Source organism: Athalia rosae, chromosome 1, assembly GCF_917208135.1.
Source record: "Athalia rosae chromosome 1, iyAthRosa1.1, whole genome shotgun sequence".
Taxonomy (NCBI): Eukaryota; Metazoa; Arthropoda; class Insecta; order Hymenoptera; family Athaliidae; genus Athalia; species Athalia rosae.
Window position 1 is genome coordinate 24,514,646 of NC_064026.1, and position 26,398 is coordinate 24,541,043.

The 26,398-nt window shown below is 36.3% G+C and overlaps 4 protein-coding genes across 17 annotated transcripts in view; 2 read left to right on the top strand and 2 right to left on the bottom strand.

Annotated features, from left to right (window-relative positions):
• Positions 1 to 35: 35 nt before the first annotated feature.
• On the top strand, positions 36 to 17,512 carry LOC105690937 (transcription factor IIIB 90 kDa subunit). The gene is made up of 17 exons (XM_012409103.3): positions 36 to 256; positions 537 to 747; positions 880 to 964; positions 1,076 to 1,212; positions 1,318 to 1,422; positions 12,905 to 13,054; positions 13,424 to 13,517; positions 13,617 to 13,749; positions 13,872 to 13,968; positions 14,071 to 14,262; positions 14,489 to 14,577; positions 14,945 to 15,077; positions 15,158 to 15,265; positions 15,413 to 15,602; positions 15,678 to 15,889; positions 15,996 to 16,185; positions 16,346 to 17,512. The coding sequence occupies exons 2-16, from the start codon at positions 537 to 539 to the stop codon at positions 16,136 to 16,138; spliced, it is 2,079 nt and encodes a 692-aa protein (XP_012264526.2). The 5' UTR covers positions 36 to 256; the 3' UTR covers positions 16,139 to 16,185; positions 16,346 to 17,512.
• LOC105690938 (BTB/POZ domain-containing protein 6-B) lies at positions 1,569 to 11,568 on the bottom strand. 7 transcript variants are annotated; one of them, XM_012409113.3, is made up of 8 exons: positions 11,101 to 11,568; positions 9,342 to 9,760; positions 6,469 to 6,750; positions 6,222 to 6,369; positions 5,885 to 6,101; positions 4,342 to 4,528; positions 3,874 to 4,052; positions 1,569 to 3,130 (listed from the first exon to the last, which is right to left on the bottom strand). In XM_012409113.3, exons 2-8 carry the CDS (start codon positions 9,598 to 9,600, stop codon positions 2,666 to 2,668), a joined length of 1,737 nt encoding a protein of 578 aa, XP_012264536.1. In that variant the 5' UTR covers positions 9,601 to 9,760; positions 11,101 to 11,568; the 3' UTR covers positions 1,569 to 2,665. The 7 variants fall into 7 exon arrangements, with proteins under 7 accessions (XP_012264536.1, XP_012264532.1, XP_048509214.1 ...); XM_012409109.3 differs by having other exon boundaries at positions 11,076 to 11,568; XM_048653257.1 differs by having other exon boundaries at positions 9,342 to 10,957; positions 11,076 to 11,568.
• LOC105690936 (lutropin-choriogonadotropic hormone receptor) lies at positions 16,670 to 22,839 on the top strand. Of its 5 annotated transcripts, none has more exons than XM_012409101.4 (14): positions 16,670 to 16,804; positions 17,586 to 17,819; positions 17,922 to 17,996; positions 18,084 to 18,158; positions 18,251 to 18,328; positions 18,414 to 18,485; positions 18,564 to 18,629; positions 18,728 to 18,796; positions 18,907 to 18,981; positions 19,052 to 19,262; positions 19,332 to 19,562; positions 19,624 to 19,846; positions 20,170 to 20,398; positions 20,464 to 22,839. In XM_012409101.4, exons 1-14 carry the CDS (start codon positions 16,800 to 16,802, stop codon positions 21,233 to 21,235), a joined length of 2,415 nt encoding a protein of 804 aa, XP_012264524.2. In that variant the 5' UTR covers positions 16,670 to 16,799; the 3' UTR covers positions 21,236 to 22,839. The 5 variants fall into 5 exon arrangements, with proteins under 5 accessions (XP_012264524.2, XP_012264520.2, XP_012264522.2 ...); XM_012409097.3 differs by lacking the exon at positions 16,670 to 16,804 and adding an exon at positions 17,096 to 17,235; XM_012409099.3 differs by lacking the exon at positions 16,670 to 16,804 and adding an exon at positions 17,096 to 17,235 and having other exon boundaries at positions 20,191 to 20,398.
• A 537-nt stretch (positions 22,840 to 23,376) lies between these two features.
• Positions 23,377 to 26,398, bottom strand: part of LOC105690951 (TOX high mobility group box family member 3-like) — a 117,678-nt gene continuing 114,656 nt past the window's right edge. For 3 of the 4 annotated variants that reach the window (XM_048653228.1, XM_048653240.1, XM_048653243.1), the window contains 2 exons: positions 25,439 to 25,698; positions 23,377 to 25,207 (listed from right to left, as the gene is read on the bottom strand). In XM_048653228.1, coding sequence (XP_048509185.1) covers positions 25,141 to 25,207; positions 25,439 to 25,698 — 327 coding nt within the window. In that variant the 3' untranslated portion in view covers positions 23,377 to 25,140. The remainder of the gene's footprint in view (positions 25,208 to 25,438; positions 25,699 to 26,398) is intronic. The other variant, XM_025746915.2, reaches the window with a different exon arrangement.

A 26,398-nucleotide genomic window follows, 5' to 3' on the forward strand; every position in this document is an offset into this window, starting at 1 on the left:
ACTCTCGAAATAATGAATGAAAAGTCCGGAGTCGACCGTACCGTAGTCGCCCAACGTTGTTGTGGTCAGTCGGTTTTGCGGTGCAGAAGCGTTTCGTCCGGCATTAGCACCAAAGCTTTTCTTCGTAAAAAAGTAACGCTTGTATTTTAAGCTTGAAGCAAGCTCTTGGTTTTGTGGTTTGACAATACGCGTAACAAACGAGAGTGTGAAGTGTGTTAATTTTTTTCGCACAAGTGTCGCAAATCTTCGATTCGAGGTTAGTTATCGAACAATGCGTACACCTAATCCTCCAATTTATAGGTTAAACATATCCTGGATACGGTATTCATACGTATTCACAAATTATGCTTCCGTTTTATTTTGTGTTTTGACTTGTTTTAATATTTACTACCATACTTCAGCCGTTCGGCGCTAATTAAATACATAGTCAAATTAATTCTCATTCAACTATTGTCAATACCACATAATAAGACATGAGTCTATGGGGAGGAACCTAATGTCGAATCAACATCCTTGTCTTCATGGTAATATTTCAGATGTCTGGAGGCAAGTGTCGCAACTGTGGGTCCACTGATATTGAAACTGATCCAGCGCGAGGTGACGCTGTCTGTACACAATGTGGGTCTGTATTAGAAGATCAGTTAATTGTCAGCGAAACAGCATTCGAAGAGACTTCCACAGGGAATATCATGCTGGCCCAGTTTGTTGCCAGTGACAGTGCTGGTGGTGCTACTAGCTTTGGTGCAGGTAAGATCACATCATCGTATTCATTAACTGAAATGAAATGGACTTGCAAAAATTGATCATAAGCCTATGTGATAACTATTTGTAAATTACTTGCTGTTCTCATGTTTTGTTTTTTATTCATCGTGATTACAGCTTATCATGTGAGCGGCAAAGAATCAAGGGAAGTCACTATTCAAAATGCCAGAAAGGGCATAACGCATCTCTGCACTCAACTCAGGTGATAATAAGATCAAGTGGAAAGCTCATCCTGACAAGACGAGTTGACATGGACTAACAGAGTGTTGATTGATCAGTGAAATTGGTATCTAAGGTATTTTTAAATTCACAGATTAAACCAACATTGCGTCGACACTGCTGTAAATTTTTACAAGATGGCATTGAGTCGTCACTTGACTAGAGGTAGGAAGCAAGAACACAATCATGCGGCATGTGTCTATATCACATGTCGTACAGAGGGGACTGCACGTATCCTTAAATTTGAAGAAACTTGCGGATTTTTCGAGTAGTTAGAATACCTAACTTCTGTACACTTTTTTTGGACATACAATAATCCTTAACCCCAACAATCAGATATGCTGATCGATATCAGTGATGTGCTGCAGATTTGTGTTTATGAGCTAGGACGGACGTATTTGAGGTTCACTCAAGCATTGTGCATCAACATTCCTTCAATGGGTAAGTTCCTCAGTCGTTATCTTTTATCATCAATATACCGTCATTGATCAAATATAGTAAATATTATTGATTCACTGGACAGTGTTGTTTTCATAGCAATCATATTATGCTTATGCTATGGGTAATAACTTTGTCAAGAAAATTTATACATTTCATGTGGTTATATTATGAAATAACGGTATACATATAGGAAATAATGAATTTCTATACAGATGAAATGCTGTAAGCAAATCTAACATCACAATTCATTGTCGTAACTATTTTCGAGCAATAAATTATCGCCTACTTACGAGATAATGCTTGGAAAGTTTAAATCTCTAAATTGTCATTATTAGATGGTCTTCGGGGCCTAGCATAGATTTAACAATAACTTGTCTACTTGGTATAATTTATAAATGTCAGGTTTTTATACCTGTGAATATATTTATGCGCATCTGTTGATTATTTGCCACTGGTTTACAAAACTGATCACCACATAGTTTATAGTTACGTAAGAACCAATTTGTACATTAAGTCTCTACTGTTTTCATCAAGTTTTATTGAGGATCAAGGAGCTTTGGAATTAAACGCGATAGACGCTTATCCACTTACATTAGCTAAGTACAACTTTCGTTTTGCTTACAAAATATACCCATGTATACTCGGATGCCAACTCTATGAACTAGGGTGCCATATGTTGGGGTATTAAACTTTAATTTCTGCACCCTAAACCATTACCACGTTTAATGGATCAATCAAAGGGTTTCAATCCCTTCATCTTTGTTGTGATCTGTGCGTTAAATTGGCGATGAAGAAATAAGTCTCATTTAGCTTAGTGTATATTCAAGATTTCAAACAATTATTCCACGAATATTGTTTGAAGAGCTGTCGTATCACAATTTCCATAATAAGAACCAAGCGATTGACCGTTGAATCAAGAGCACATTGCAACTATGTCGAAATATATTTCTGGCTAATTCCTGTTACCGTTCTTGTCAAAATTGTAGCCTCGAGCCATAGTCAATGTTATTTAGGTGACTTCATAAATGAAGTAACGACTTTATATTCTGAAATCGTCGTACTCCATGATCGGGTTAGCTAAATAAATAATTCTAAATATATTTAATATGTAATGGAATAGACCCCCTCGATACGTAACACGGAAGGGAAGGGGGGAGAAAAAGAATAATAAAAATTAGAGACTGATCAGGCTATGATTCAGATCATTGGATGATTAAACCATTATCTCTGGGATGAATTCCCATCAATCATCTGTGGGAGGACCGTAAAATATAAGTTCTGGAATTTGACCACCCTGTACACCCGTTCCATTGGTACTTTCCGAGCTGCATTGAAATTGAAAATTAACACTGCCAATTGTTGCTTCGGACATCCCCTCTTGACCAAAATAACTTAATTCACCACCGTCGAGTATTGCGCTCGCAGTATAAAAACACTCTGGTTCTATTTGAATAGGATTCTCGAAGTAAACGTGAAATGTATTACTGGAACCATCGGAGAAGAATTTCGTATTATTCTCCGACAAAACGCGGCCCAATCGCTTCAGTTCTATTTTAACGTTATAGTCAGCAGCACCCGAAGAACTTCCGTACAAACCAAAACCAACGACAAAAATCCGTTTGTCGACGTTAAATTGGATCGAATCGCATCTCCCTCTGTAACGCCACTGGTTAGATCTGTATGCACATGATTGAAACCTGTGACAAACCTGGAATCAGATAATGGTAAATAGACTTTTATGCTGTTCTCAATTTTTTACAACACAAGTTCTTTTTTTTAATTATTCTAGATTTTTGTTTTTTGGGGAAATAAACTGGCAATTGTCATCTCTTGGAATTTTTGGTATTTTAAAGAAATAATGATTCTGCTAATTGTGCTAGTTAGAGTCAGATAAAGAAAATCAGGACTGAGCAGGTGTTGGTTGATTTTAATATCTGTTCAGCTTGTTTTTTGTTTCAATTTAGAAATTGTGCAATCTGAATTTGAGAGCATACCATTACCAATCATTACCTGGTCATTGATGGAAAAATAAATCAACATTCTCCAAGAATTGATTTATGTGCTTGGGTGGGATAGCAGAGGGTCCTTGGGTAGAAAATTAACAGCGATAATGATATAGCGTGCGTTGCGAGTACAAAAAAAATTTTGACCTCTCTGTAACGTCCAACTTGAGCTTTGTTTAGATAATTATGATGTCGATCACTGAATTTAACGATAAATATATAAAAAATTGATGTCTGGCTTTCATTGAACATTTTGAAGGTAGAATCTTGACGGCTAATGGGACTTCTAGACAAGCGCTAGAAATCAGCTCAGTCGTGAAATTCTCTTGGCAATATGAGAAAGTATTCGTCAATTTAGATCAGTACATAGCGATAGATACATTTAGTATAATATGCATGAAAATCGTCTGATGGATTAAGCGCAAAAAGAAAAAAAATGGTGATTCACCTGAGTCTTCAGCCCTTGTCGTGGTTTGATTGGGTAACAAAGTTGTGGTTTGCTACTTGCAGTGAAATGAAGAAAAATATCTATTGTTTCCTGTGGGTTTAGAATCCCAGTTTGTGCTACGCCATTAGCAAATTCCTCCAAGCTCATAGCTGGAAGTCTTATTAAATTTAAGGCGGATCCTAGAAAAAAGAAATAAAAATCTTTTATCTATAGTGGCGGGCTGTGGCAAATAATTGTTATTACAACATTTCATATTTGTCGCGATGGAACGTTTCAGAAAAGTTTCATGCCGTTTGTGATATCAATACCTCAATAACTATAAAGCTCAAATCACCATTAATCATTATCACTTCGACAGAACATGCAATATATATATATGCTGTTATACATAGTTGTGCAAATCTTACAGTTTTCTAAATATCATGAACATAATAGTAATGAGAGGTTTAAATTACACATGTCACTCACCTAACAACCTCCTTTGATTGGCCGGAGTTGCTTCGAGTTCGCGCCTTGTACATTCAGCTGAAGCCCATCTTAGAGCTGCGTCCCAGAGGTGAGTTTCCTTACAGTTGAGGGTTTCTCGCGACAGCACTGACTCAAGGGTATGGATGTCTATATCCACAAAACCTTCAGATCTCAGGGCCATTTCCGCCTGCAGGCAAATTAGTATCGCAATGTCTCAGAAGTTGCATGTTATTGTTCTTGTCATAAGTTGTTTTTTCGTCTACTACAAGTCAGGTGAGCCACATTTCAAAAACTAGCATGAGTGAACTGTGGAATTTGAATAATAATTGGCAAACCTGCATAACTTGACGTTGAGCCGACTGGGCTGTCCAAGTTTGAATAGCAGATGATGTGAAAATTTCTGTGAATTACAAAATTCGACTCGGGGATCGGTATTCTTTATACATCGAATTTTCGTTAGGGAAATAGCTTGCATAGAAATAAAATTTTTTTGCTATTTGTCGTGGTTGCAGCAAGCATACGAGTCGACAACTCGCTATAACTAAATACCACTACATATGCAGAAAACATATTATTATGTAGAGAATGAGTAGCAGTTAACTTGTCAACATTTATTTATTCCCATTTTTTCATATCAAGGCAGTGATATATTCCATATGCACGTTATACTTATAATACAATATAGGTACAACATAATATAAAGCTTTGTTACACATGGATTTGTTTGCCAATTGCATAAAGGATGATATACCTCCATTATAGAAATCCAAACAGGAAAAATGATTACTTTGTAAATCTTTCGGAAATGATCGCAATGTAAAATTCCTTCTTTACACAACTGTAATCGATTGGATATGTGTGTACGAATTTCTATACCTAACCTACGTCTGACCACTGACGATACTATTCCAATAATTTGAGCAATAAATTATCCTTTGAAAAATATATAATAATGGTCAATGGTAGAAGCATGTGTTGCAAATACTGAATGAAGTAGCCCGTGTACCAAAGTTGAAGAGATACCTTAAGTATGTCTGGAATAGTCGTCGCCGTGGTTATCGTCACAATTATTGTCACAGCATACATCCAAATTAATGTTATTTTCGTTACTATCGCTAATTTCATAATCATCTGCGTAGCTGTCCTGATAAGTCAAATTTTCCGTCACTTCAATACCTAATTTATTGTCAGGAAAGTACGGTTCACTTCTAGTTCGACAAAGAGAAAACACGGGATGATAATTGTCCAGTTTGTTTTCGGGAGGCGAGCAATCCCCTTCAGAGAAACTGAGAGAATAAGGAACAATTTGAAACCTATTATTACCCTGATGAACGCAACTGCTGCCATTCAATTTGAAATTCTTATATACATGTTGACATCGTAAACTTGCAAAACAAGGTCTGGATGAAAAACTATCGCTATCGCCAAAACTTAGTGCACGATAGAAAAATCGGTTGTCTGAATCAATTTTATCTTCGGTAGAACTATTAGTATCGCTTTCGCTTGACCCAAGGGGCCTAAGAATCCGCTGATTCTCACTTACTTGAGCGTCAATAACTTCCCAGCAGCGTTGCATGAGGTCTGGTTCTTCGAATAGCCGAGACTGGCTCAACAAAAGGCAGGCGTTCTTGGCCGTCAGGCTCGTTTCTAGATAATTCACACACGCTCGTGCCAGATGAGGGACGATATACTTCTTTGCTACATACAGTGTAGCGAGGACAGTATCTGCCTCCAGTTGAATCTCATCACAGTACATGTACCTAGAACAGTGTTAGAAAAAAGTCATGTAGTCCATTTCAGTCATTCGATTAATTTCCTCAATGACAATTCATTTCTTAAACTTCATTTTTTGTGACAAAGTGGTGAAAAAATATGCTTACTTCAGTAGAGTGAGAAAGGCTGCTGGCTCTACATCAGGAACTTCGATATCCTTTTTATTTTCGGCCAAACCTCCGTAAAACATGGCATAAAACACCGAGCTGCCGGTAGCTAGGACGTATTTGTGGGCTGGTATAGGTTGAGTGTGGCCTAAATTAAGATACCATTATTTATCTAAGACATTTTTGGAGTGGCAATTTGCCATATCCCCAAAAGATTACATTTTAATTTGGATATGTTGATAGTTACCAGGGCTTCCTACAATAAATTGTACATCAGCCATTAGGTGATTGTTGAACATAGCAGCATTGCGTTCTCGCACGCTAGACTTTGTAGCCTGCCAATTGGGATCCTGGGTACAGTCCTCAGGTGATGAAATATTCAGCTGAGTTATTTGGGATGAAAGTGAGGATAAAGGAGAGGCTGGGGTACTGGCAGGCTGTGTAATAGCACCTTCCCTTTGTAGTATGACGGATGATGAAAGTGGGCTCGTGGATGGTGGAGAGCCAGATACGTTGTTTGGCGATTCGGCTATAACATTGAAAAATGAAATTATAAAATTTCAGTTGCTCAAACTAACAATTTAAATGGTGAGGCATATTCATATGTTATACCCCTTTGTTCGATAATAACTAATCCTATAATAATTTAAAGAATCTGACTCATAATCAATTGCAACAGGAATGAAGCAAGGGTCACAAGTCAAATGAGGTTGCCTAGTTTGTGTTAATCAAATCACATGTCAGTTTAACCGTGGACGTCACATATTGTGAATTAATTATCCAAATTCCTGAGCGTTGCATACTTGAGAATAATCGAACTTCTTTCACGACTTATATTCATCACCGTCAAACACTGAATTCCCACGTATTTCAGTTTTAGGCGTAGGTTTAGCTGGATTTTGAGGTTATAACACTTCATCACAACTTACGCGCTGATCATGATTAAATTTTATTTTCTTGTAAATGTATTTTATATTTCATAGGAAAAGCCACCGAACAAGCGATCGGTAATTAGGTACTTAATAGAATTTTAATCGAACGAGTGTCCTAAATTGAACGTGTGGGTCTAATAATGATTGAGATATCGGTTCGAATAGCGTTGGGGAAAGTGAGAAATTCTTCGGTTTTCTGTAGTTGATAGTTACCGTCAGTATACATTATCTTGTATATTATCCAATTGATAATCAACAATTAATAGAGACATGAATTATCACAGACCACATCATGTTAGTTACAGTATTTATAGAAAAATAATTCGCAAATGCACCCGACTGACACAAACAGGACTTGTGGCGGTAGAAAATAGACGAAAATCAAGCAATCTAAAGTGAAATCAGAAAACAACTGGGGTTCGTCATCCGCGCCGCCGCACTTCGTAGTCGCGCAGTAGCGCTGCAACACGCAATCTCTGCAGTCCGCGCGATTCGCATTTTTACCAGCATTTACATTCACAATTCTTTACAAATACCCAAGTTAAATGTCACGTGCGCAACTTAGTATGTTGTGTAATGTTTGTCCAGCAGCGTTAAACACGTCAATTTTTCATGTGTGGAAAGCGAAAAAAGCCTTTCATAATTAGAAACAAAGAAGCGTCTCTGCATATGTACGAAAGTATTTTCAAATTGCAACGAAGTAGATATCTGCAGCTATGTAACAAAAGTGTGTATTGTATACGTACGTACGTACGTACGTACTTACGTAGATGAATGAATCGTGGATTCCAATTATCGTTTACGATTGTTCGAAGTGTATGCGTGAAGCTCGACGATTGCGGTATCTTCGCCTATTTTGAACATGCCTGTCAAAATGTCACAAGAATCTCGGGGCGAAATTATATTATCTAGGTCGTTTCATCTCGCAAGAATATCTCGTACCGGTGAAGTACGAAAAAAAAAAATCGAGGCACTGTTTTTATATTCATAAAATCAACGAGATTTATTATTGGAATATTTTTTAGCCTAGGAGACAACCCAAACGACACGCGCGTGAACGCGGTAGAAGATGAGTGAGAACTCGAATTCGGAAATTCCGATTACATGGACATATTTCTATCAAACATTGATTCAATTCTCATTCAAAATCAGACTTACCATTTACCCAGGCATTTGTCTGCGTGACGGATATATTGTCTTGAAAACGTTTCACAGGTTTTGGAGCTATTTTAGAATATAAATTCGACATGGCCATATTTGGATTTTAATATACGTCTATATCTATGTGTATGTATAGTGTTTCAGATCGTTTTCTTTCCTTCTTTTTCGCGAATTATGACGCGCTGCAGTTGGTCTGATCGTTATACAGTCGCCATTCTAGACACAGACCCCCCACTGATTGTTAGAATCCTCCTTCGCTCTGCTGCAGGACCGCACAGACCGACACGGTCGATATGGGAATCAACGCGCGCATTCGACGTGACTCGTTTCTTCTTCTTCGTTGTCTTCTGCTTCTCTTTCAACATCTCTTTTTCCTCGGGCAATTTGCATCCACGGATGTATGAATCATGGCTGTATGTATAAATTGCTACCACACTCGGCGAAATGGGAGTAGACCATTTTGGTGATATTCAACCAACGTTAGTCAATCTCAGAATCTAACGTTCCAAGTTTACCTAGTCACCTTAATAGCCGACAAGTCGCCTCGAGGGATAAGACTGAAAAAATTTTTCCACAGTATCTATTTTCTGGTATCGTTTAACGCATAAAGCACATTCTTTTCCCATACTGTCCGTTGAAAAGGATTCATTCATTCTGACTAAATAATTCAGCCGTGTTATTTCACCATGTTATGGCACACAACGATATGACTCGATATTTGGTGCCAATGCCCCGAGGAGGATGCAGATAATTCATTATTGTCAAAAATATTTTTGCCCCAACGTATTCTTCCAACTTAAAATAATAACATATGTTTTGTTTGAATCGCATGATTTTGCCCGTCATCGATACGAGGGATAAGTCTGCCCGGCTTGTCCGTGTATTTATCGATAAATTTGACGTGAAAAACACCTGTTGAACATTCTTTAGAAGCTGTATGAGGAGAAGGGGGCTTGTCAATCGTTACATTCCAACTATAAGGTAAATTACATCTAGATAGTTAATGTTCACTTTTTTGTTGGATTACCTTGTGGACGATGTGGCCTTTGATTCGGTCTCCCGGAAGTTCCATAATTTGGACTGACTGTTGGTATTCTATTCTCAGCTCCTACGATCGCGCGGTTTTCTCCTCCGGATATTCTTGCTTCTACGGATAATTCTTCTTCTTCTAAAAGTAAAGCTGCTAGATTCGCTATTCCGCGATGTAAACCACCCTGTTCGCATCCAGGACCAATTCCAAGTCCGATACGCGAACTTATTTCACTCACAACATCTCGCACCAACATTTTATCGTTTGACCCCACGATTTTGTTTTTTCTCAACTCCGATTATTATCCGATCAACATTAGTTGTAGGTAGAAAATAAGGTAAAATAAAACAGTGTCAGCTGTTTAGATTATTTTTCATCTTCGGTACAGTCACCGAGGTCATATCGCGTATTTCATCCTGCAAAAAATTCGATACTGTAATTTCATAAACAGAAATTTTTTTTTCTCTCTATTTACTAGTTTTTTTGTTTTTTTTTTTCTAGGATTTCTTTTTTCTTGTTAAAAATCAAACATTCGCGTAATTTAATTCGAGTTATTTTCACCTACACCTCTTAGCGATATTGCAGCTATATGACCTGATTCTGTATAATTATTGCAATAATCAGGGTACTGGAACGGGTGTAGCGACTATATGTCGAGGGTATTGCTGCAACACCTGGAAATTATGTTATAACGACCTGATGCTGCGCAATCGGCAGTCTCTGTTGCCACTGGTGACCGATACGTATCGCATCGTAGTCTGCAGATTAAGAACTTATTTATTGTTCATTGGAAGTTGTGGCAATTTCAGATGAAGCCGGTCCTCCTATATATAAGAATAGGTATACACACCAACATATGTATATGCCTAGTAATAAAATTAAACCTGCGACTAGATTTCATAGATTCTGCAATATTTGCGTCATAGGTTACATATCTGTATATAATGTCACGTTAATTATTCCATAATCGAGAATCACCTGCTTCTTACGTTATCGAATGTTACTCACCTAGACATCCTTATCATTTACAAATTTATTAGCAAATTCAAATTCCGATTATACGCATACATTATTCCCATTCCTTTGATAAATTTATGCATGTATCCACGTACATAGATATATCTATGTGACACGCAATCAGGTGATCAATAATTTTTCTGCCATTTACATCAAATCTGTATTTAATGTGCGTATTTCGTTCGGGTTAGATCGTGAGTATCGTCAAAGACAATTAGAGTCAAAGGTGACAGAATAATGAAAGCGATAACAATCGTGTCGTGTATGGATGGAATTTGGCTCGCTATTTATACGCTACTGCAAGTGAAAAAAATGAATAATAAAAAATAAAATAAAAAAAATAACCATAAGTGTATTCGTTATAATAAGTGAATAGATAATGCGACTATCGTATTTAGTGCCTGCATTTAAGCTGATGAATTTTCCGAATCTGAATACGGAGTGCTTGTAAAAATTCGGATCAAATATTCGAACTGATTAATTCCCGAAACGATCGTTTGCGATGCACTGTAAATTTTCTACCGACCAGAGAGATCACAGTTTACAGACTCTTGACCCTCGTGACTACATTGACGTTAGTGAGATAAACGCGCGTGCTGTAAAGAAAAAAAAGTGTAATCATTGTAAAGAAAATATTATATGCCCGCGAATACAAGATCATTGATATCGATGAAACGAAAATATACATGAATGAAAGATATTTTTTTCTTGTACCTGACCAACTCCATTGTTATAATACCTATGTATGCGCATGTAATTCTCTTTCGTTTTCGCTTTACGTATCACAATTAATATATCACAATCTGATCGGATGAATCGGATAAATGTTCACACTCGTTTAACCTTTTGGTTCGCACTTCACAACACCGCGCGATTATTCTGAAGATTCACTGTACTCGGAAGCAGGTGAGAGAATAATTTATTCGCTCAAATATCGTACTTCATCACCAAAGTTAAGAGATACTGTCGTTCAAAACTGATACACGCGGTTTCGACACTACGGACAAGATAGAAATTTCGCTTATTAGAATAATAAAATATGCACGCAAGTTCTGTTCGTTGGTTTTTTATTTAAAAAAAAGACTGTTCTTTGCCACACCGCGCCCGGCGATTCCGCAAACTGCTGCAGATACTTTTACATTTACACTTGGTACGTATGTACGTACAACCCAACCGTGAACCGTCACCACCACCATCTGCATCGACATGCCAGATCCTCCAAGTTCTTTGGGGATCCAACTCCCACCAATATCAATTCTTCCCACCTCCTTTTCAAAAACAATCATATATTACCCCCTCTACGACTTATCGAATCACGTGGCGCTTTGTGTGACAACATCTCGTAAACAATGATGATGCATCGAAGGCCTCTCATTCCTCGCTTTGTCTTTATTTAAAAATCTGACTTTCAATGCTTGTTATAATAAATCATTATCCGCAGAGCAATTGCAGTAGGGTGTATTGTTTTGCCGATGATTTCCAAACGTATACATGTACGTACACGTTCCGATTCTCGTCGTTTCTTGAGATTTGTCTGATGAATCAGGAATTTCGAAATTAACCATGTTTTATTTTAGAAAAATAAAATTCTCCGTCCGACTGTATACGGATGACGAAATTAAGAATGATTACACGTACTTGATGTAGTTATTATAAACAATGTCGATACAGCAGGAAAAAAAAAACAATGGCAGAAGCAAAAAAATTATAAACTTTTATCGGGTGCGCACGGGAGACTCAAAAGTTTGCGCGGCAGATAAGATTATTTATATGAACTTTCATCCGAAGTCTGCTAGCAGCTAGCTCTTTTGCCGTAGCGAAAGTCTTGCGCCTTCACTTTCAGTAATCCACTGTGTTCTACTTACGATGTTACACCAATGCGAGGCTTTTAATACAGCCCAATGAACGTTGAAAACGTGAAATTCATTGATTCCCATCTATAGAGTTTGTAAATTGAAATTCTAATACTAACATTCCATTCATTACATTCCATCTGATTGTACATATATCATAGATTTATAGGCGTTTCAACATATGCATAAAAAGATTAAGTAATGAAAATAACTTGAATATGAAGTATATAGGAATGTCCGGCTTTTGCCATATTTTTTTTTTTTTTTGTATTATAAATTCATCTACAAGTCCAAGGACCGGAAGACACGAAAAAGTAGTCACATTCAAAAACTTGAGATTCAAAAGAAATCAGTTTTCCTTGCGTAAAAAAACTTACAAAAAAAATTGGGTGTTTCTTTAGTATTATTTATCTATCAATTTTTTCATTCATGAAAAAATTCTTCTTTATCCTCTTGTATCAGCTTTAAATTAGGCACACATTATATTAGAATGTCGTCATACGCCCGCCCATGAACCTTGCTAATGAAAAATCTTACATCGTAATAAACACATCGTTAGATAAATCATCAGAGCTTGTATTCCGGTTTGCTAAAATTTCAAACTCCGCACTGGTGCGTTAGATCTTTTTGATACCTGCAAAAATGATAACAATAATTATCATTGTTCTATTGTTTTGTTCATAATTTCAGATCCGTGTCTCTATATAATGCGGTTTGCTAACAAACTAGAGTTTGGAGATAAAAGCCACGAAGTATCAATGACGGCTCTCAGGGTCGTGCAGAGGATGAAAAGAGACAGTATTCATAGCGGTCGAAGACCTTCCGGTTTATGCGGGGCCGGTAAGTTCAAGAGAATTATGTTAAACTTCGTTTTATAACTTTATGTACATCCGTATACTATAATTTATACCCCCAATCTGCAGTATGTATGTACGTACTTGGTACGATACGGAAGAAGGAATGCAAAAATTATCATCTTTTGATCGGGTTTTTAATTGTGAGATATGAAAGAAAAAACACTGAAATGTAATTCAAATAAAAACCGTCGAGGACGTCTAGTTATTTTAAATAAGTGTAAAATTTTGTACGTTGATGAAGCGATCGCTTTCAGTTCAATACATCTATGGTTATTGTAACCGGTATTTATCAAGGCGTGAATATAAATAGCCTCAGTTCAAAATTCGAACTAATTTTTATGCTTCAATACAGCTCTGTTGATGGCTGCCCGATTACACGAGTTCAATAGATCGCCCGGTGACATAATAAAAATAGTTAAAGTCCACGAGTCAACGTTACGAAAAAGGTAATATTCGGTGTAGTTGAATTTATTCTTTGTGTGCGTTATGGATAAGGAAGTACATCGTCGTCATATGGTAGAGTCATGCTTTTGTTACGGTTTTAGATTGATAGAATTTGGAGACACACCGTCTAGTGCGTTGACACTTGAAGAATTTATGACTGTTGATTTAGAAGAAGAACAAGATCCACCTGCTTTCAAAGCTGCGAGAAAAAAAGATCGGGAACGTTTACAAAAAGTATTTATACAAATGCACACTTAATATTTATCTTCGACTTTATCCCAGTCTAGTTTTCTACTTGTTTTTTTATAAATAAAATGACTCTTCGATGATGCGCTACTTTGAAAATTTTTGTCTAGTTGGAAAGTATGTGCAGCGAATTCAATGACCTTCAGAATGAGATTGACAAACAGCTTGAGGAACACAAATCAGCTAAAGGAAGACGAAGAAAAGACGGTAGGCGTCTATCTGATTTATTCGACACGTTGATTTTTTGTTTTTTGTAATCGACAATTTGGCTAGCATGCCAAGAACTGAAAATCGGTTTTCATATCGCAGTACGTATCGCCGAAGAAGAGCTGGACGCTGATAGATTTATAACAGAGAGTAACTTGAACATAATACAAGACTGCATGCACGAAAACAACAAAAGTCCCGGAAGTGTTAATGACGACCCCGAGGAATCCGCCCACCTAGATGCCGCCTCTCGGACAAACCATCGTTGTTCGGGATCCTTGGCAACAGGTCTAGGTGAGATCTTCACGCTTAAGTAGGTGGGCTCTGAATGGATTGATGATACCCAAGGGATATGCTTGAACGATTCTTGAATCGCCGACTTTAAAGATAGATTGATCTCGTAATTTAAAATTTATCCCTTGCGGATTGATATGTTCTAATTCTCACTGCAGTTTCAAACAATATTAAGACAATTGTATCACCCTGTGCTTAACCGATTGCATTGCTTGACATTTCTCAGGTCCGGATATAGCGTCTATGGGACTGGCATCGTCCTTGAATGACCGAGGCAACGCTACGAAAGAAAAGGTCGCATCGATATACGAAAACGTAAGTGTGAATTAATGCTCTTTGTGAACACCTAATCCACTAGCTGCATGGGCACATGGGTATTTCGCGAGGATTGTGTTCAGAATTTACGTTATTGTACATATAGCCCCCACTTACTCTTTACGCATACCGGAAATAATGTCTCAGGGACGTCAAGCTCGCGCCAACGACCCACAAACTAGATTTGATTTTCTGAAACTCACGGCCAATTAGCGGATATTGTAAAAATTGAGTCAGTGGATGAATACGATATATTATTGTGATTCATTCACTCCTTATGTACTTGTGTTTCTACAAATTTATTTTGATTGTCACTCAATACGGGTATAATACACACATCATTGAGGATCTTTTAATTCTTCATCAGAATTCATTGGAAATTGACATGTCTGGTATCGACGATGATGAACTGGATAGCTACATAATGTCGGAAAGAGAATCAAAGTACAAAGACTCTTTGTGGAACAAGGTTAATGCCGAATATCTGGAACAACAAAAAGGTACCATATTAGTTTTTTTCAGACGCTAAGTTTCAAGATCATGGAAGATGGTTTTATCTAACAAATCTTCACTGTAACAGAAAAGGAAGAGAAGCGGCAGAAAGAAAAAGACGAAGGAAAACCAGAGAAAAAGCGAAGACGAACAGCACCACGTAGAAATAAAAATCAAGGTCCAGCTAATACTGCGGGTAAGGCTATAGACGTTAAAATTTTGGATTTTAGTTATTTATTATCTACATTATCATTCCTATTCGTATCTCTATTACTAGTTGTAACTTTCACCATTTACGCTCTCTGGATATTCGCAATGTAATGAATATGTGTATGTCTGACAGGTGAAGCGATTGAGAAAATGTTGCAAGAAAAACGTATTTCTTCTAAAATAAATTACGAAGTACTCAAGAGTTTGAGTGTTGCAACATTACCAGCAAATACGGAACAACGCAACAATCAAGAGATGGTCTCAAAAGTGTCTGCATCATCGAAAGATTTAGATTCGCTTACAGTTTCTAGTCTGAGCCCAGGGTATGTTCGATCATAAAAATCTTGATACCAAAAATATACTGCACATCTAATTTATGCGTATTGTTAAATTTACAGAGGCAAGACATCAACTATGAACACTGAAGAAATATCTAGTAGGCAGTCCCGAAAGATGCAAGGACCTAAAGTAAACACGAAACGTTCACGAAAAGAGTTCGAATTTGGACTTCCTTTGGCTCCCAAAGAAATTGCTGCTGACGAGGACTCTCAGAAAAATGAAGAAGCGTTTACATTAACATCAACTGAGCCCGAGGCTACTCCAGATGCCGGTAATGTTCTTACAATTAGTGTGAAACTTACCTGACATGCAAACGAAGTTCTGCAAGACATTATTGATTAAATCTAACTTTTAACATTTTTTCCGCTTCTATCCAGTTGGAGAAAATGAGGATTACGTGGATGAAGAGGCGGATGCTGAAGTCGACGCTGACGCCAATGAATTGTCTGTTGGTCAAATGTTGGGACGATATACTGGAAATGACGACTATGAGTACGGATACGAGGACGAAGACTACTAAAATTCCTGTCCACCATATCATCTATTTGACTTGGTAGATGGTAAAAGGTGAGTTGCTTTGAACAATTCAATATCTGAATCTTCTTTATCCACTTAATGAATCTTTTTAGTTTTTGAATATATTCCAAATGCATCGAGCAATATAAAGCTCAAATATTTTTAGGTATATGTGGTATCATAATAGTTTCGTCATTTACTCTCCTTTTAGAACTGAAGGAGAATATCTGCGCGGTTCCGTTGACTACCACATGTGAGCCCATTCCGCATAAGCGGTGAATTATCACAAGAGGTGGAGTGAAAATGTATAGCTTATAGCGGCGGTCGGCAGCAGTTTAGTAGACTGAAATCCAGGACTGAGTGAACGCTATTAAATCTACTGTTGCGTATGTTAGGTCAGTGCGATGCTTCATTGGTATCTTTATCATTTATTCGTCGAGATGTGTTCACATCAACAGTTATCTTTAATAAAGCACGAGTTGTGAGAAGTGAGAAGTGAGAATTACCACGCGTGTGCGTGTACTGCCTACAGAAATGACCATGGAACGCAATTAATATTAATTTATACGTGTTTTTATGTATTGTAAATTAAATGTAGTCGACAGACGATAATTTTATCAAGTTGAGGTTTTCCCGTCAAGCTGGCACAGGACATCACAGAGATAATGAAGTAGGTACTTACTTTTAGTTAGTACAATCTGTCTCAATAATAAATATTATTAATAGTTCTTTCGAGGTCCTCATCCTTTGCGGTAACTCACAAGCATTTACGCATGAAAACATGTCACTTCCTATTTTGCATAAAACCTTATCTGTGGTGTTATTTTATCAGAAGTATTTTTTATCGTATAATGTCTACACGCCCCTATGGTACGATAAAGTAGTGTCTATTGCGTTCACTGCTCACAAAAAAATAACTGCAAACAGTTTGCGGTCATCAACTACCGATTTAGTTAGGTCTATTTGTTCTTTACGTGTGTAGATAATTATAAAAGTGCCGTTTAATGTGAAACATCGGAATGCGTGTTGATTTAAGAATTTTAGAATGCATCTGATATATCCATATCCATATCGGGGTCGAATCTCGGAAAGGATTTTTGGGTACAGTAGCATTCGATTTTTCGAGCTGTGACACACATGCTGATGAAAAGCAAGTTTCAAGCTTTGAAAATCCAGCACGGGCATAACTGCGTAGTATCATTTACTACTAACTTCGACACAATTCAAATTTTGCTGGTTATCAGTGATACTGATATACCAATTAAATAACACTGATCTCATACATACTATTTAATCTCCTATTTGGTTGCTTTCTATCTCTTACAAGTTGTTGTAAAAACTTGACAAAATGTACCTAATAAACGTCACTCTCTCTTTCCATCTCCTATGCTTAATCTATTATCCATCGTTTTACTACATAGGCAATTGTGTGCCGGTTAATACTTGCGCAGGTATGTGCACCTTATCCTGTTTGTGGTTTGGCCCATCGATGCATTCCAGCCCAATGTTTCACTCGAACACTGGAAGTTATCTGAAAATACTCTTCATAATATGATGCCGATAGATGTGCCTGATACTTACTGCAATAACAGGTCTAAAAATGGAGTGGACAGGTGGCATTGCAAGGGTGATAAACTCCTTACGGTCCCGAACAATCTCAATATCACATACAAATGGATGTCTCTGTAAGTTGTTCGAATAACGTTGGTGCTCTCAGTATATTTAAAATTATACACAAGTTGTATGAACGCAAACGTGCAGTAAGTTAATTTATCATTTCATGCCAGAACACTCATCGATGCTGGAATCGAAGTTTTGACAAAACAAAGCTTAGGATCGTATACTGACTGTCTTGTAGATCTGTAAGTCGTTAGGATTAGCTGATTTTTTATGAGTACAAGTCAATAAACTTGTCTCGTAACCGTAATTTTTGGATAATATTGTTTTAGAAACTTGGAACGTCTCCTTAAATTTCACACTTTTGAGCCTGGGGTTTTTCATAACGCTACTAAGCTTCGTGCCATGCAAGTATACACTAATTTTTTTTTTGAACTGACGTAATTGAATAAAAGTTTCACAGTACATTTATACTGAATTGATGTAATTATCATAAAAGATATGTCGTCAAAGCCCCGAGTTTGACTCACATAAGTGCAGAGGTCTTTAACGTGCATCTACCTAGTTTGGAGTCTATGTAAGTCAACAACCATCAGGTCGTTACAATTATTGGTTATAAATGTATTTTTTCCCTTTCTTTCTGTTTTTTTGGTATTCCACAGAAAAATGACGCATACTGGCTTACTCACGGTGCCATACTTAGGAAATCTGGTCACCGTTGGGCTACGGACAGTGTAAGTGTTATTAATATATCAGGTACATCTATACTTATATTACGATGTGATCAACATATCTTCTTTGCTTTGCTGTAGGGATTTTGAGAACAACCCGATACATACAATTGGGCTCTCCTTTATTAAGATCGCAGTAGAACAACTGTAAGTTTTTTTCTGTTCATTAGATGTAACGCAAACGACTTATTTGCTATGATCATGCCCACACGTCCACATAATTCTTGACTATAATTCTTTTTGAGGTCACTCAACTTCAATAAAATCACTCAGATAGGGAGTAAGGCCTTCAACGGTTCTACAATTATAAACATGTAAGTTTTCCTCACACAATTAAATATGTATTGAACTGGTGTAATCCGCAAAGGATGACACTCTGACAATTTATACGTTATCTTTGAAAGATGAATTTCCCTCATTTAAGGAGTTTTAGAGGCAATACAGCGCTGACCAAAATCCATGCCGATGCGTTTGTTGGTGTTAAAGAGCTTCAAAAATTGTACGTAATATTTCTGTACGATAAAGAGACTATGCTATTCTCCCAGGTAATATTGAGATTATGTTTCTAGGGATTTATCTCGTACGTCAATAACAACTCTGCCGACTATAGGTCTGGAAACTCTCCAGATTCTGAGAATTGAGAATACTAAGGCGCTTACAAAATTTCCTTCTGTATATAACTTTAAATCCATTACAAAGGCAGTCCTGACCTATCCTTATCACTGCTGCGCATTTACATTTCCAAAAGAACATGATCCTGTGATGTACGAAAAACAGGAGGTAAGCTTCCATGTCATAAGCATAACACAGATTTTCATAGAAATGATTCTTACTGATGAAATGTTACAGAAGTTGGAAAACGACTCTAAAAAGAATTGTTCGCAGAGGACCTTAAGTGAAACTTATTCCATCAATATATTTAGTACTCAACACAAACCTGGCTTCAAACCTGGCATCAAATCAAGTCCCATCCTTTGCGGCTGGGTGCCGAAAGATTATCGAACCGTAACTTGCGAGCCAATGCCAGACGCATTTAATCCATGTGAGGATATCATGGGACATTGGGCACTTAGAATTGTGGTAACTTTAGCAATGTGAAGATTTAAGAGTGTTAGATTTATGACATTACTACCCATCGCAGGTTTGGCTGGTGGCAACTCTAACTATAGCTGGAAATTTGGCAGTTCTAATTGTCCTGGTCTTTTCAACGTTTGGCTTCACGGTGCCCAAATTCCTTATTTGTAATTTGGCATTTGCTGATCTTTGTATGGGTATTTATTTGGCACTCATCGCCATCATGGACATACAGACAATCGGGGTGTATTTCAATTATGCCATTAACTGGCAAAATGGTGAGAATTCAGGTCTCAGAAAATTCTAATGTATATAGTTATGTAAATTAGGGTGTTTTTTTTCGAATATTCTTGTTTCTCAGCCTATATTATAATTTCATTGTGGACGATAACTGAAAAAACGATGGATTGCGAGTTGGAATTTTTCGAAAGAAAAAATGATATCTGTCCAATGCTTTTTACATGGGAAAACTTGAAAAATAATCAAATTATTAAAGTATTTTTTTCATAGTTCACAATGAAGTTTTGATATGGGCTGTGAAGTAACAAAAATATTCGGAAAAAGCACTCTCAATTAAGTATTCTATTATGTTAACATGCATGCAAATATGCAGGTTCAGGTTGTCGGATTGCAGGATTTCTCACTGTGTTTTCAACGGAGTTGAGTATTTATGCATTGGCTATAATAACATGCGAGAGGTGGTACACCATTACTTATGCTATGAACCTCAATCGGCGTTTAAAATTGAAAACTGCAGTCACAATTATGGCCATCGGTTGGCTCTATGCTTGCATTATGGCGGTACTACCACTGGTAGGCGTTTCTGGATATGAGAAAACAAGGTGAGCTTAGCGATAGAGTCAATAATAATTAATAACTACGATTGACTAAAATTTAATTTACATAGCATATGCTTGCCCCTGGAGAACAACGATGTCGTAGACTTTGCGTATCTAGTCAGCTTACTGATATTCAACGGCCTAGTTTTCTGTGTGATAGTTGGCTGCTACGGACATATGTATGCATCTGTACGTAGTGCTCAAGACGTTACACCAATGACTCATTCCGATATGTCTATGGCCAAAAGAATGGCCCGGCTAATTTTCACGGATTTTGCCTGCTGGTCACCGATAGTCTATTTTGCCATTACAGCCCTCGCTGGTAGGCCGATCACAGTCACGCAAACTAAGATACTACTGGTGTTTTTTTACCCATTGAACAGCTGTGCCAACCCCTACATCTACGCTCTACTTACCCATCAATATCGTAAGGACATTTTTGCGCTACTTGCTCGTCATGGTATTTGCAAGGCTACCGCAGCAAAGTATAAATGCACGAACTATATAGTAACCGCCCGACAATCCAAAAACGATTGCCAGGAGTCTCGGGAAACTCTTGGAGAATTGAACGAGTCTTCAAATCCTACGAATCAGACATACTGTACCTCAGCACTGACTATGGTGATGACTACGGATCTGAAAAACACGCTCAACGGTTCTGAGCAAATACCAAAGAATAATTGTACTAAAATAAGTGCAAATAATTGCCGAAAGACTGGGCCCATCAATGCAACCTTGCAGGAGGCTCAAGTGGGAAGTGTTACCCCAAAGAACGCGGACGATGGCGATTGTATAATTCGTCCCTCCGATTCTATTAAACCGGAATCAAAGCGGCAATAACTATAACACAGCAGTAGAATTATTTCATTTTTTTGTTTGTTGTTACTGAAATTCGAGACACATCCGAAATTGCAGACATTCTGTACTGCAAAGTCATCCTGTAAGTTGAATAAATTAATGCCTTTCATATACATGTCAACAACATGGAGTATTCAAATAAATCATATATCAAGATAGGACTGAAATCGTTTAATTGAAAGTCTTTGTACAGAAAACAATAAAAATGAACATAAATTCATTGCAAATCACCATCTCATATATTAGCATTTGATGCATAATAGTGCCTAATGCTACTCTATATGCTTGACAACTCCTAGACTTATTTTCTCTTAATACAATAAACTTTTATTCATTTTTTTTCTTTATAATTATCTATTTATGTTGTAAAATTCTGCGGCTTTTAGTATTATAACTGTGTTGCACCAATTGCCATACATTATTTATTATTCACGATGATAAGAGTTTTATCGGAAGGTATTACAGGATCTCTCTTTTTCCTGTATTTTATAATTATTTGTTCTCCCCTTCGTTCGCATTATTACCATCGATTTCCCATCATCGGTTTGTTTCGTAGAATGTAATTGTCCAACGGTCTCTGATAAACGATAACCAATTTCTTACATTTACTCATTAATCAATAGCATGAATGATCATAATGACAATAATAATAATAATAATAATAATAACAATAATGGCAATAATAATAACAATGGCAATAATAATAATAATAATAATAATAATAATAATAATAATAATAATAATAATAATAATAATAATAATAATAACATACTTTTATATCCTATGTTCGATATACAAAACGAACCTGTTATCAGTATAATACATTATTGATTGATTATGTTTACATTATAAGTCTTTAAATCTATTGATTATACTCATATATTTACATAAGAATAGCAATAACATAAATAAAACGAAAGAAATATTTTTCGGCCGCGTTTGCATAGCACACAAAATTTCGGTCATTAAAATACTTTCGGGGACAACAAATGTACTCTCAGTTAAGTAGTCCTCAAAGAGAATATGTATATGCAAACGCGAGAAAGAAGATGCAGATTTTTTTAAACACCCTTTACGGTTTGTGTACTTTGTTTTTCGTTTTAATTTTGTTTGAAATCAGAATGTTTTAATTTATATAAACAAATATACGTAATTGTAATTGCATGTTTGCATATACATATAACGTATATTTATTTCTTCAGTTACTTCAGAGCCTAAATTGAAACACTGAACATCTAAGAACTAGTTAAAAAAAATTTATATTTTAATATGATAATAATAATAATTATTAGAGTAAGAACAATAATAGTAATAATATGATAATCACAATAATAAACAACAAAAATGGATATTCCGTATACTCGCGGGTATATGATTTTATAAATATTCTACATCAATTCAGTAATACAAAAACTACAAATTCCCCAGGTTTTTTTTTCTCAATACATAATAAAAATATTAAATCGAAAACTGTAGTCTATTGGCTATTGAGTTTAGTAGGGTAGAATAAGCATTTTTTTTTCTTTATTGTACTTGTACAGTTGTTACCAGTAAGCTGATTACCATGATCGATATAAATCATAAAAGTATTGTTTTATGTTTTCCTCGATTCGGTTCCTTGGTAGCAGAGCTTTATAAATATAGGGTATCTGGTCTATTAACACTATGACGTCCGCACGTCTAATCTAGATTTTTTCGTGTCGTGCCGGTGGAACTGACTTACATCATTTCGCTTATCGCCGGCGTTGGCACCAACGTGGCACCACCGGCACTTACCCGATAGTTTTTGCATGGCACCAACGTGGAGCCACCGGACGTCATAGTGTTAATATAATCAAAAGTTGAGACTCACCATCAGACTTCAAATGAAATGCAATCGTTTGCGTTGCACAGTATCAACTATGAAAAACATGGGTGAACGAATAAACGTAATTTCAGTCAGACGGTGTAGAATTAATTGATGCATTTCAATAACTAACTATATTTACGATATTCTTCAGAGCGTGAGCGACAGGAAAGTCGGATTACTTTTTTTTTTTAACGTAATAATGTGTTTTGTAATGAGAATAGTAAGGAATCGAGTAAAGAAGAGGGAAGAAGCGAGGTAGGAAAAGTAGGTAGAATTTTTGCAAAAAGATTTGTTTGTATTGTATTGTTGGTACATTTGAGATTGTTTTTAGTTTACTTTGGTTTTTTCTTGTTCTATTGAATTTAATTGTCTGCGGATAATTAGGTAGAGATACAAAAATAAGTATTAGTGGAGCCCCGCAGGCGGAGCTCTTTCAACCTTAATATCTATTCTACTCTGGTATTCTCCTGGTTTTTTAATCATTAATTTATTAGTTTTTTTTTTCTTCTTTTCCTACGCGATTACAAATGGGAAAGGGGTGGATGGGAAGGCAGGGTGTCTGGAGCACGGAAAACTTTGTTCAGTTTCTACTTACTTTCTTTTCTTTGCTTTTCTACTCTCTTCTCAAGGGAGAAAATACAAACTTTACGAAACATTAAATATAGATTAATGTTAAATTGCTCAAGAAGAAACAAATATCTGAACAAAGTTAACCGTTGGTTCTATAGTTTTATTTTTTTTATTTTGTGAATGAAACTACGATTTCGGTTTTACGTGTTCATGTCGAATTCTTTTGTTTTATACACATAAGAAATTCCTTTCGAATTCATGGCTGATGGGATGTTAATTTTCATTCATAATATGTATATGGTATATATAATATTTTTTGATGAAGGTCAAAGCCACAACAGGGAACGAGGGTTGGCGGTCGTCGATATCTTTGTTATCTAATATGTTTCATTCATGTTTTCAAAATTCATATTCTCAGAATCACAACCGATCATTCCGAAAGGACGTAATTAACAACCTTAAACCGTGGCGTGGCTCCGATCAAAGTATGACGAGCTATAGGTTTCCTGCTTTTTTTACAACCTTTAATTCAATTATCATATTTATTCGTTTATGTACCTAGCTAAAAGTTAAAACTGAAAACATGCAACAACCAGCAGCCGTGGCGTTCACCAGGTAATGATAATACATAGGTATGTTAGTTTTATTTATTGAAGTGTGTCTCTCCCGTTACATGTATATATGTATTCTTCGATAGCGCAATCAATAATATTGGAATATTTCTCTTATTCTTCCTTCGCATAATTATCAGGAACTTCCTTCGCATCTCTCTCGATATAGTATCTCGAATCGGGGCGAAGGCAAGGTCAAAATTAGTTGGTATTCGAATGATAACTGACCGCAACAGTTATGTATAAAGAGATATACCGATTATGTGTCAATCGATATTTTTTACTCACCGTTTTGAAAATCACAAGGTATCTATAATACACTTGAATAATCTAAAAGTTCAACTGCGTCTTTTTGAATCAGTGAATAATGATTTTCCCATTACTTTTAATTCGAGTCCTTAGAGAAATAATATTTAATCGTTTCACAGACAGATTGTTACCCTCTCGCCGATTGGAATAATTAAAAATAATTGTTAATTAAAAATGCCGTGGGGCTATCATCGTATTCTTTGAGATTTTCATTTTTTATTCTTTTAAATTTCAAGTTCTTTATTCATTCATTCCTTTCTTTCCCTTCTATGATTCAGAACTCTCACTACGCTCTAATCTATGTACATATTGTGTAAATTTATTGATTTTATTATTTTTATATAAGGGTCAACAACAAGCCCCGAGCTGAGCATGCGAGGCCTTCGAGTAGCCGAAAGTCGTATTTAGATTTATTTCTAAAATCATTTCTATAATCATTTGTGTTATCATTATCATCATCATCATCATCATTTTAATAATATTATTATTATTATTATTATTGTTTGTATTATTATTAGTTTTTATCGGTTATATTATTATTCTCGCGCTTATTTTACGGTTGAGAAATTTTGCTGAGGATTTTGATTCGAGGATACCCATGTGGTGAATACATCTCTGAAACAGAAGAAAAATATTCAATTAGATTTAGTAAATTATAATTTTCAATACTTTGATCTTAAAAGATTCTTTCTGATTCATCATTGCATCTGATTCTCATGGTAAACTCTTTTAGAGACACTCGATATTGAACAAAATTTCTGTCTTCTTTTAGCTGATATTTACTTATGATATAGTTGTGTTTATTTGTTGTTAGTAAAAAATAGATAGTCAAAATGGAATGCTCACACAAACCTGCAGTGGCTGACCACACACTCATTGCTGCAGTACTCATCCTCCCACTCACTGTTAGCTACCGCGGGATTTGGACAACCGTGACGGATGCAAGCATTTGTCGGAGCTCTTTGACCTCCCATATTCACCTGGGTTCCTGTAACCGGCGGAGGACTCGATAGGGAGTCACCTCTTGGTGGACTCATGTGTAACATCTGTTGCTGTTGCTGCTGTTGTTGCTGGACCTGAACCTGCTGCACTTGCTGTTGAGGTACCTGCGCAAGTTTAATCTCCATTTCTTTCTTTTTTTTTTTCTTTTTTTTTTTTTGTTGATGCTATTTAAATGGGTACGTCGCTGCGGGACAACGATAATCCTTCTTGACATAATATCACCTGTAAAAATAATCGCAAAGCAGGAAACGAGCGAGCAGATTTCTTTCCGAATTAGTAACATTTTTTTCTAATACCTATGCATATATAATATATAATTCCATGCTTGTAATAGAATGTATATTTTATAATACTGGAGTGGGGATTTAGGATGTAACAGGAAAATCATTCGGTTATAAGCGAGTACATTTAAAAACCGTTATATAGCCAGGATTCAACGACCCGTACAACGATCGTTTGAGTTGAAATAAGAAAAATAGTCTGTATAGATAGGGCAAAACGAATTACCGATAGAAATTTGAGGGAGAAGGGAGGGACGAGGCTAACGCGTGATGATTTTCTTTTTTAATACCCGTGAAAACATATATCTTTTTTATAGGTTGGATACATCTCAAGTGGTCACGCTAAAAGCCAAACAACCATATCATACGAGAACGGGGGAAAAAAAATTAATAAATAAATGAAAATAATGAAATGAAATAAAAAATAAGCGAGAAAATTCCTTACAGAGGTTGTTTATTAGATTCTGTGAGCCCGGTGATGAGGAAATACATACGATGAACATAAATATCAAACATGAATAGA

Coding starts and splice junctions, on each gene's coding strand:
- LOC105690937 (XM_012409103.3), top strand. CDS start 537: ATGTCTGGAGGCAAGTGTCGCAACTGTGGGTCCACTGATATTGAAACT. Junction 1,423..12,904: donor CATCAACATTCCTTCAATGG/GTAAGTTCCTCA, acceptor TCATAATTTCAG/ATCCGTGTCTCTATATAATG. Junction 14,263..14,488: donor ATCCTTGGCAACAGGTCTAG/GTGAGATCTTCA, acceptor GACATTTCTCAG/GTCCGGATATAGCGTCTATG.
- LOC105690938 (XM_012409113.3), bottom strand. CDS start 9,600: ATGTTGGTGCGAGATGTTGTGAGTGAAATAAGTTCGCGTATCGGACTT. Junction 6,102..6,221: donor GCCTTTCTCACTCTACTGAA/GTAAGCATATTT, acceptor ACACTGTTCTAG/GTACATGTACTGTGATGAGA. Junction 4,053..4,341: donor CAATCAAAGGAGGTTGTTAG/GTGAGTGACATG, acceptor TCTTTTTTCTAG/GATCCGCCTTAAATTTAATA.
- LOC105690936 (XM_012409097.3), top strand. CDS start 17,180: ATGCATCTGATATATCCATATCCATATCGGGGTCGAATCTCGGAAAGG. Junction 18,159..18,250: donor GCTACTAAGCTTCGTGCCAT/GCAAGTATACAC, acceptor TTATCATAAAAG/ATATGTCGTCAAAGCCCCGA. Junction 18,982..19,051: donor GTTAAAGAGCTTCAAAAATT/GTACGTAATATT, acceptor TTATGTTTCTAG/GGATTTATCTCGTACGTCAA.